The 10459-nt window shown below is 39.8% G+C and overlaps 1 protein-coding gene across 6 annotated transcripts in view; it reads right to left on the reverse strand.

Annotated features, from left to right (window-relative positions):
- Nucleotides 1-10459, reverse strand: part of LOC131416217 (fatty acyl-CoA reductase 2-like) — a 119487-nt gene that overhangs the window by 25294 nt on the left and 83734 nt on the right. For all 6 annotated transcript variants that reach the window (XM_058558577.1, XM_058558573.1, XM_058558575.1 and 3 more), the window contains 2 exons: nt 3250-3427; nt 1839-1883 (listed from right to left, as the gene is read on the reverse strand). In XM_058558577.1, coding sequence (XP_058414560.1) covers nt 1839-1883; nt 3250-3427 — 223 coding nt within the window. The remainder of the gene's footprint in view (nt 1-1838; nt 1884-3249; nt 3428-10459) is intronic.

Genomic DNA, 10459 nt, shown 5'->3' on the forward strand with positions numbered 1-10459 from the left:
AAAGCATACATCAGACACATAATACTAATGCTGTTAGTAACAATAGCTAACGTTATTCACTGCTTAGTAGGTTATCGTGCTGAGGTTGACTTCTCTCCGCCTAACCAACCTCCCAGCCAAGTTCATCTCAAGTGCCAGTATTTCCATGAACCACTAGTGGTCCTCAGGCTGCTTTAGGGAGTGAAATTCCTCAAATTTGTGAGAGGTTAATATATTTACTTAATTAACAAACACCAAGAACAGGTTTTCACATCTTAAAAATTAATTCATAAGACATTTTAAGAATTAAGGTTTCCCAAATTTTCCCTTAATATTAGTTTACTTTTTCTTAAATGATGGTGTTTTCCGCTAGTGCTAGCTAACTTACAAGCAACAGTAGATGCTAAAAGTTTAAGAAACATTTTATTTTAAAAAATTAACAAAATTCTACCATTTAACAAAAACTTTTTTTATTACTTGGGAAAAGGCCACCATTATTTACTTTTTGTTCAGTATCTTAGTTTACCTCACAGATCACTGATGTTATATAAGTGCAAGAATTGGGAATTATTCACACAAGTCATGTCAATAATTAAATGTCAGTTAATAAATAAAAAGTCATGTTTATTGACTTATGAAATAATTGAGTATTTATACCCCACATGTTTCCATAATTGATTTGCAGTGGTTAGCACTTTTTTACGTTTCTAATTTCTATTTTTTGGTAACTGATTGCCTTTGTTTTGGACATAAGAAACCAGTTTGGAAAATTTTAGTAAATTTGAATAAATGTGCAGCTTTGGAAACAATGTAATAAAACTCACTCTGGGATCATGTTAAAATAATTATGTTCTAAGTTACCAAACATTAACCCCAACTAAGCCTTAAAGAAGAAAGAGTTGGAGGCAGGTGGGGAACAGAAAGAGAGTGGCTGCTAGAAAATAAAGGAATCAGAAAGAAGCTCATTGTCACTGTCTTTGACACGTCGTCATAGTTCATTATCTTATATTTGTAGTTTAGTTCACGGTGGACCTAGTTCTGAGAAGAACACAGGCAGAGTCTGAAGCACGAGATTATTTTCTAATGAGACGTAAACCCAGTTAGAGAACTGAACACTATTCGTTGTTCTCAAGAGCAGAGCCGTGCTTCTGGTCCTAAGATGCTTCCACGTGAACTGTGAGGCACCACAGCTCAGGCTGGACCCGTCTTCACCGCAGGGAGACTCGTGCAAAGAGCTGCTGAGCTAGAGGAACCGTTGTTGATGCTTCTCCTGGTCTGTCGGAGGATTAGCGCTGAAAATGCTTCCTACAGACATCAATGTCTATATTTGAAACATTCGCTCCAATCAGGAGTTCTCTTTCTCGTATCTATTAAGAACTAGTTATTGATGTAATTTATGTACATATATAATTTCTATCCACACACACGTAAACTCTTGTATGTGTTTTATAATCAAGGATTTAATAGTCTTTGCGAATATGATTTTTATCGCACCCTCAATTTGCTGCACTAATGCGAGCTATTAATAACCAGCGAAAAGCAGGAAACACCCCCATCTTGTGGTAACTAAGGGGAAATACAGATATGGTCCTCAATGTCAGACTTTCCAACCCCCCCCCAATAGTAATTGATGCTATCACAGTACCTCTGTTTTCTTGATAATAAATATTCCACAAATAATAAAAGTAATTTGACTCTGCCTCTATTTTCCAATCAGCAAAATTGAGATAACTTGCTTCAATTGTAGTTAGTAAAGTAACATTTATGGTTTTGGATCAATGAAGCTAAGCCAATACTAAGCATCTTGTTACTATCCCTCCACTACATTTCAAGGAGTTATTTACAATCATTATACATACCGCAATAATGATCCCATTAGGTCCATTTAGGTTATCAACCCAACCCTAAAAAAAAAAAAAAAAAAAAGATCTCTATTGGTTACACATGTCAGAAAAATTTTAATACCTCTGGAACATCTGCATGTGATCTTAACAAATTTCAAACAAGAGCACTGAGACCCTAGTCCATAGAACTGTCTAATCCAGTATTTCTAAGTTCAAAAAGAAAGATCAATGGCAAGGCACTGACTATTTTCTGCACTTTATTTGTGTAAGAATTAAAATCCTGCCAGCGTTTTTTTCATAGTAAGAGTCATGATGGTTTCAAGTTGTTTTAGATATCTTCGGGGCTAAAGTGGACCTTGTCTTAATATCATAATCTGCTAACCAATTCATGGACCATCATTTTTTCTCCACCTAGGCCCTGATTTTAACTCCTAGAGGAACATTTCAAACATGATTTGTAGGAATCATCCACTTCTTGAAAATTTTAAGAGTCATAGCATCCATATTATATATTTATTAATATATGTATTTATTTACATATAATTTTATAGATATATTTATATATTTATTAGCCTGCTTAGCTATGTTAGAGGAAAGAGTATGTTAAGGAGCAGTTAGAGAGAAAAGTCTTTTTGTCTCCCAAGCCCTAAGCAAGTCGGTTGACCTTATTGTGTCTGTATCTTTATCCATAAAAGTCAAAATGTGTGTAACATGGGAGAGGAGAGAGACTAGAGGAGAAAATGGAGGGAGTAATATTTGTTGAGCCTTTTACTAGGGATCAGGCCACTGCACTAAGCACTCCTCAGACATTATCTCATCTGATCAACTCTCCAAACTGGGTAGTATTAGCCCAGTGTTTCAGATGAGACAACTCAAAAGTCTGCATCGTCAGTAAGCAGTGGAGCTTGAATTTATCTGGCCCTAACGCTTTACAGAATTGCTTCAAAGAAGACGGTGTAATTCAAAGTACTTTCAAAAGGAAGTGGCATATAGAGGTAGAAAGTATTACTCCTAAACCGAGACTCTTCTGTGAGCTTTGTGATTCCTATTTACTCCGGCAGTTGTGATACTACCAATCTGGCCGTCAAGAACATTCTGGTATATCTAAACTATACTGGGAAAGGCAAGAACTAGAACTATCTCCCATGGGAATTTTGAGGCGCTAGTTAATGAGGGGCTAATTTAAGACCTTGACCCACCTGTGGGACAGTCAGGGTAACTCCCAGAGGAGCCTCAGGCTGGATTAGTCCTGAAGCAAACATGGAATTTTGCCCTAATACAATGAGTTAGTGTTTGATTTGCTCAGATATACATCTTGAGAAGCAAAAGGAAAAAAAGAAAAGAAAAAAAAGGACATCAGAAAATAATTGGGCTAGAAGGACGCTGGTTTGGAAGCAAAGCATGGAATCCAGGGCAGTGAGCTTACTGGGAAAGGCTCCTGCCAGGTTGCTCCCACAATGGAGGGCCTTATGATGGCAATGTTTAGGTTCCTGCTCTCCTGCTGCACCACCATCTCTCCCAGGGCCTTGGTGAAGGTGTAAGCATTGGGCCGATCCCCGATCAGCTTGGGTGCAATCTTGTCAATAACAGCGTCGTCCAACCACCTGAAGGTAGACAGAGTAAAAAAAGAATTCTAGCAACATACGTTAGACAATAGCAACATACGTTAGACAATAGATCAAAAAGAAACTGTGAGACAGACAATGAAGCAAAACTTCCACTTTCTAGCTTGAGTTCTGGAATTCAGAATAGTCACATGATAGCAAGGCTGAGCGTGTACCTGTTCAAATCATGCGTGATGGATGAGCTCTTTACTCTCCACCATTGAGCCCAATCTTACCAGTCAAACCTCTCGTCTAGATAGAGCAATTCAAGAGCTATGCAATCTACTGCTTTATTACATATAATCTCTAATTATCTCCAATCACTTCCTCTCCAACAGGTTCATAAGTACATTCATTGATCATATCAGTGAGTGCCAGTCATGTGCTCAGAAACATGCTAGGTGCTGTGTTCATGGCGTGCTGAGGCTCTCTCATCCAGAGTTCTTCAGTGGCAGCCCACACTCCAATTCAGTGTTCTCCCATTAAAACCTAGGGTATCCATCTTGCAGCCTTTAGCTTTTAATTTTTAAAATTTCACTCAATGCCTCAACACATAAAAGCAACTACATTTGACAGACTTACAATCTGTTTTAGCAAATCTGTGAAATGTATTTTGAAGGTCTGTTTGGAGTCTATGCTAATAACTGGGTAATTATTTCCAGAGAATTCCAGTGAATTCTGAAGTGCTCTAATAACTATTAATAGTCTGTCAAGGGGAATGATTATATTACTCTGAAGCAGCTTTAATAGAGCAATCATTGACTACCCCTACTTAAAGGAAGTCATGTATCCTGAATAACAGTTACCGTGGCATCAGCCTAATGTTTTTTTTTAAAGCTGTCAGAACCATTTTGATAATCCCAAAGTTTATCTGCACTTCTCTAAGAGAGCAATAAAATTATTTGTCAATTAAATAATGTTTCTCTTAGCTGGTAGATCTATTTGGTTAAACTTTTGATATAATCTAGTTTTTAAAAATTAGGCTACCTGACTATGTTAGTGCGATTTTTATAGTCAAGGTATTTGGTACCTTTGTTCCCATTTTAGCAGGCCAAGCACAGTCTTACTATTTTGGTTGTAGAAAAATCTTGGCGGTTACCACTTGGCTCCCATGACGAATAGTTGAGCGTTTAAGACGTGCTTAATGCCAAGACTTATTCAGAAACGGAAGTCTCACTTTCAATAATTCTCATTTGATATTGGAGAGGAACTTGAGCACTGTCTATAATGTTTGGTTTTCCTTGCTTGCTGCTACTAGTGCTGAGCATTTTCTAGATACTCAAGTGCCTCTTGATTTAAATTGAATAGGGAAAGGCTGAGAAGTTCCTAGAACTAGAAACAACTCCAAATACTTAGTAAAATAGAAGATATTCCAATGCTATGGCCAGCTGAGGGACGGGAGAGAGTGTGGGATATGCAGACACCTCTCCATCTTCATAACGATGTTACCTGTACCTCATCTGATTTGTGGGTCAACAGTGGATTAACTGACCTAACACCATTTTCTTTCACCTGCAAAAACATAAAGGTTACACAAACCAGGTCAGAAGAAATATGCCTAATTTCAATAAGGCTGTAAAGAAAAACATTCTGAGAAAACATCAGGGCTGGCCCCGTGGCTTAGCAGTTAAGTGCGCGGGCTCCGCTACTGGCAGCCCGGGGTTCGGATCCCAGGCGCGCATCGACGCACCCCTTCTCCGGCCCTGCTGAGGCCGCATCCCACATACAGCAACTAGAAGGATGTGCAACTATGACATACAACTATCTACTGGGGCTTTGGGGAAAAAAAAAGGAGGAGGATTGGCGATAGATGATAGCTCAGAGCCGGTCTTCCTCAGCAAAAGGAGGATTAGCAGGGATGTTAGCTCAGGGCTGATCTTCCTTACACACACACAAAAGAAAACATCAGAACCCAACAATGCACTGGGATTGCATGTCACATGGCTGGGACCAGTCACTGTCACAGATGTTGGTGGGCATGGAAAGGGCGACACCTGGAGGCTTCACCAAATTTGGTGAGTTAGCAGGTCTTAGAAAATATTGGTTTCCTGGGTTTCTAAGAACACAAACGTAAAAGAAGTTGTAGTGTTCTGCAGATGGCCTGACTCCACTATTCCTAGCTCCACCCGTATTCTACTGTCTCATCTTCTCATTTCCTCCATTTTTACTTGTGAAAAATGGCAATAATTATATCTGTTCTAAATCTTCAGGTTATCATGAAGACAGACGGGAATATTCACAACTGCAATTAAAGTTATTTGATAAAACAAAATGAGCCAATGAAGCTAAGATATTCTTACCTTCAAAAACAACCAAAGAGCATATATCTACATAGGTAATAGTTCTAAGATATCTTTTCTAATACAGCCAGACAGACCATCGCCTACCTCATCCACCCACTTCCCAGTTTCAGAGAGGAGTGTAGTGTACCAAGTGCACACATCCATTGGTTAAGTGATGCTCTTTTGGGGACCTATAATCAGTTCACGGTCTTCTTTACCAAAGTTTGATTTGCTGCTCTTGTTTGTTCTCAGTTTGTTTTTAAAACAGTAAATAGGTCGGCATGGAAAAAAGACACCATAGAAACCAAAGTACATTTCCGAAATTAACCGAATGCCATTCACTGTACTCAAGATGTTTTGAACCCATGGGTCTCAAATTCTAAAGTTCCACTTAAATTGCTTCAAAAGAAGCAAAAAGTAATTGAGGATTTCAGAAGATTTCAGATACACATACACACACACACATATACTACACACAATTTCCTCTAAATATTACTACTAATTTTTGATTTGAAAGTTATTGAATCAACCTTCTAATATCATTAATAACTTCATAATTTGTGTATTACTAAATGAAATAGCAAGAGGAATATGCATTTTTCCTCCTAGTTTTCTTATTCAATAATCAGGGCAAACCTAGTGGTATGTCAGGAAAAGCTCTCTGGGGAGTAAGCACTGGACACATTGCCTCCTGGGAACGTTGGCTCTCTCCGTGTCTTGTCTGGATGATGTTCCTCCCCTGACTATTGCAATTATCATGCTGTATGTACTTGCTCATGTGTCTGTTGCCCCACTCTATGATGAGTCCAGAAGGGCAGGGATTATGTTTTTTATCTCTGTGTCCAATCACCTTTCTGCCCCCAGGAACCAGCTACCTTACTCAGCATGTAAGTGGGTGCTCCCGCACGTGAGTCTTGATTGGCCAGTTTGTGTTCTGGGTAAGGTTTTGGGAAGCTGAGATGGACAATGACAGGAGAGAACAGGCGAACTCAGAAGGAGGTGAGGTTGTAGGGAGACTGTGGGAAACGAAGAAAGGGGGTGTCTTTGCAGAGAATGAAGCAAAACTGGAAGTTGAAGTGTCCAGTGGTGCTGGTGAAAAGCCTTGAGAAGCTGAAAGGCTGAATGTTGACCGACTTCAGTGGGGGCAGAGCTGGCTTCGGAGTAAATTTCACTGGCTTCAAAGTAAATTTAAACTTCTTGGGAAGAGGGATGTATCTGATCACTAGGGTGATCCCTAGTCCAATGGTGGTGAATTGGCCTCAGTATTTCTCCCCAGAAATGCTTTTATTGAGTACCTGTTCTGGCCTCCAATGGCTTGACAACATGAAAACTATTCAGTTTGTTTAAGAAACAATCTGACCATGCTCTGATTCACATTTAAAGCCTAGTAAGATTAAAAGTACACAGAATTTTCCATTTTTGGTCAGCAGCTTAGATGCCATCTTAAGGCTATACAATCCTGACAATAAAAGCGCAACTGCTAAAATTAGCTTTTTCCTTTTCCCCAGGATAGATAAGCTTCCTTAGTGTCAACAGTGTGTTCTCAGGCACGGAGGCAAAACGACTTTCCTGAGTCTGACCTCCTTTCTTGTTTCCCAAAGGGCTGTTACTGGGGCTTGTCAGCTGCAGGAGCCTTCATCTTCCCTGCTCCTCACCCTCCACCCACAGCGCACCCGCCACAGCTGATCACAATCAGGGTTTGATCAAGAGACAGCCTTGCCTTTTCACATGGCAGATTAGCTGCATCTTCTGGTGCCCAAGTAACTTCAAAAGTGTGATTTTCAGTAGGTACAAATCTATCGGGAACTTTTTACTCAATTAAGGCATCTAGGAATTGAAAGACCACAGAAGGTGAGGGGAGTAGGGAAAAGAGGGTGCACTGATTATTGGAATATAAATGAACCCCATTTCAAATGAAAACTGTTAAATGAGTAAGTACTTTAAGGTACTATTTCCCAAACTTGCCTGCTCCTAAGTAAGACTTACAGGGGTTTTCTGATAAAATCCAGATTCCTAGGTATCATCTTAGACCCACTCCATCAACCTCCAGGGGTGTTCGTCTGATGATCTGTATTCTAACATGTCCTGGTGATTCTTATGATCAGGCAGACTGGGGAATCACTAATTTAAAAGACCTCCACTCCACAAACTTAAGTCCTTGAGACTCACTAAATTGGGATTAGCTTTCAAATGAAAAGGGCGTGGACCTACACACCACTCATCAAGCCATACTGCGGCGGTGTCCCACATACAGAAAAAAAATAGAGGAAGACTAGGATTGGCACAGATGTTAGCTCAGTGACAATCTTCCTCACCAAAAAATAAATAAATAAAAATAAATAAATAAAATAAAATTACAGATTCTTCCTCACAGGGATCTTCTTCAAAGGAATCTGTGATCCTTTTGTCTCTTCTGTGTCGATTTTCAATGTACTGTTTCCACCTCCCCTTTATTCCCTTCATTTTCTCCTGGCCAGATAGTGTGCCTCTCTGTGGGTTGTTCAGCATTCCTAATCTAGGTTTAAATTTCCCTTTGATTTCTTGAATCTTCTGGAAGAGACCTCTTGTTCCTCCTTTTTTGTCATTCTCTTTTATCTCTTTGCATTGGCTGTTATGGTAGTTCTCTTATCACTACATGACAGTGGCTGAAAAACAGCATTCAGGATTCTAACCCTACTCCTGTCACCTTTTACTTTTGCTTCTCGCTTGTCCTTAACAATTTTAGTGTTTCTTCTGTCATCCATCTCAATTTTTCTTTTCTTTTTATTTCAGGCATTGTCTTTTCACATCCTTCCTTAATATTTCTGGTTTCAGTCCATTGTTCTTCTGGTTCTTGGTCAATTAAACTTAACAATGCAAATCTGTTTTTTATGTGGGCTTTAAATTTGTTGGGAATGTTGTTGGCACTATGGTTCTTTTAGTGCTCTTCTTCAGGTTTACTCTGATATTTGGAATCATCAGCTCGTGGTTAGGACCACAATCTACTCCTGGTCTTGTTTTGGCAGAGAGAATACAGCTTCTCCATCTCCTGCTTCTGATTTCACAGTCTATTTGATTTCTGTATTGGCCATCTGGTGAGGTCCATATATACAGTCGTCTGTCTGGTTGCTTAAAGCATGTATTTGCAATGGACAGATTGTTGGTTTCACAGAAATCCATGAGCCCATCTCCTGCTTCATTTCTGATCCCTAGTCCAAATTTTCCAACAACGTTTGATTCCACTTTATTTCCTCCTTTCACGTTCCAGTCACCTATAATTACCAGCATATCTTGTTTGGGTGTAGGATCAATTTCTTCTTGGATACCTGCGTGAAAACTTTCAACTTAATTTTCTTCAGCATTTGCAGTTGGAGCATAGACTTGGATGATGGTTATGTCAATTGGTTTTCCCAGAAGTCTGATTGAGATTATTCGGTCAGACCCTGCATTAGAGCCCCTAACTGCCTGTGCTACATCTTGCCTCAGTATTGGAGCCACTTGGTTTCTTCTGAGTGTGTCATTTCTGGAGTAGAACACTGTGTAGTTGTCTGACTGAAAGTGTCCTATTCCAGTGCATTTTAGTCACAAACACCAAGCACCGTAATATTTAAATGTTCCTTTTCTTGCTTTACCATTTTCGGTTTACCTTGGTTCCATGTTCCAATTGTGTGTGTGGTACAGCATCAGACTTTCCCTTCAACTCTGTGCGCTTTGGCACTGGACGTCCATTGGCTTTAGTCTAGTTGCGTCATTAGCTACAGTGCTATTTGTACTTGTTCTTTTTTACTCTTCCTCAGAGCATACTGTTTGAGTGTCTCAGGACCTGGGGGTGTCATCTTCCAGAACTATCTCATATTTCATTTTGGGCTGTCTCATCATAGGGTTTTCAAGGTAAAAATAAGTTTAAAATAAAGAGAAAAACAAAAGCAGTGGTTTATCATTGCCTTCTGCTGCATGGTGTGTGGGTCCAAATCTCCTGTGCTCAGGTCCATGGTGTCACAATCGCCAAAAACTAATGAGATGTAGGTGTCCCTGTGGGTCCTAGAGCAAATTAAGCCTGAACTATTGTTGGAGGCAAAAATAATAAAACTGAGGCTGTCCTACTTTGGGTACATCATGAGAAGGCAGGATTCTTTGGAAAAAAAGGCTGGCAAAAGTCGAAGGCAGTAGGAAAAGAGGAAGACCAAATATGAGATGGAATGGCCATAAAGGAAGCCATAGGCATGAGTCTACAGAAGCTGAGTAGGGCTGTTGAGGACAGGACATTTTGGGCATCACTCATTCATAGGGTCGCGAGGAGTCAAAGCCATCTTGACAGCACATAACAACAAATGTAGAAGCTAAATATAAAGGCAGAGAGAAGAGTAAGAAGGGTGACATAATTACATGATAAAATGTCTGTGGTAGTTGGGACAAGGGCAGAAGACAACTGCAGGTATAGAGTCAGAAAAATTAGTTGCTTAATGCGGATTAATGGCCACGCTTGTCATCATAATGAAAAGCATTAACTAAGCTATTATTAAACTGTGTTTGTGGTTGCATGCTAAAATTTTTGTACGAACACAATCAAATTTCAACTTTGGGGAATGGTTTAGGACCAAGGTAATTCTGTAAGTTTTCAGATATGGGCTGAAGGAAGGGAGCTGAGGCCTGGCAGTCTCGGGCTGTGGGATGGACAGAAAATGGGGTGAGCTGAAGAGGCTGGGGCAGGGATAGGGGGTCAGGTTTAGGTTCATAATCCCCTTCCCTTTACTAACAACACTGAGCAGTA

This window comes from Diceros bicornis, chromosome 17 (assembly GCF_020826845.1).
Source record: "Diceros bicornis minor isolate mBicDic1 chromosome 17, mDicBic1.mat.cur, whole genome shotgun sequence".
Taxonomy (NCBI): Eukaryota; Metazoa; Chordata; class Mammalia; order Perissodactyla; family Rhinocerotidae; genus Diceros; species Diceros bicornis.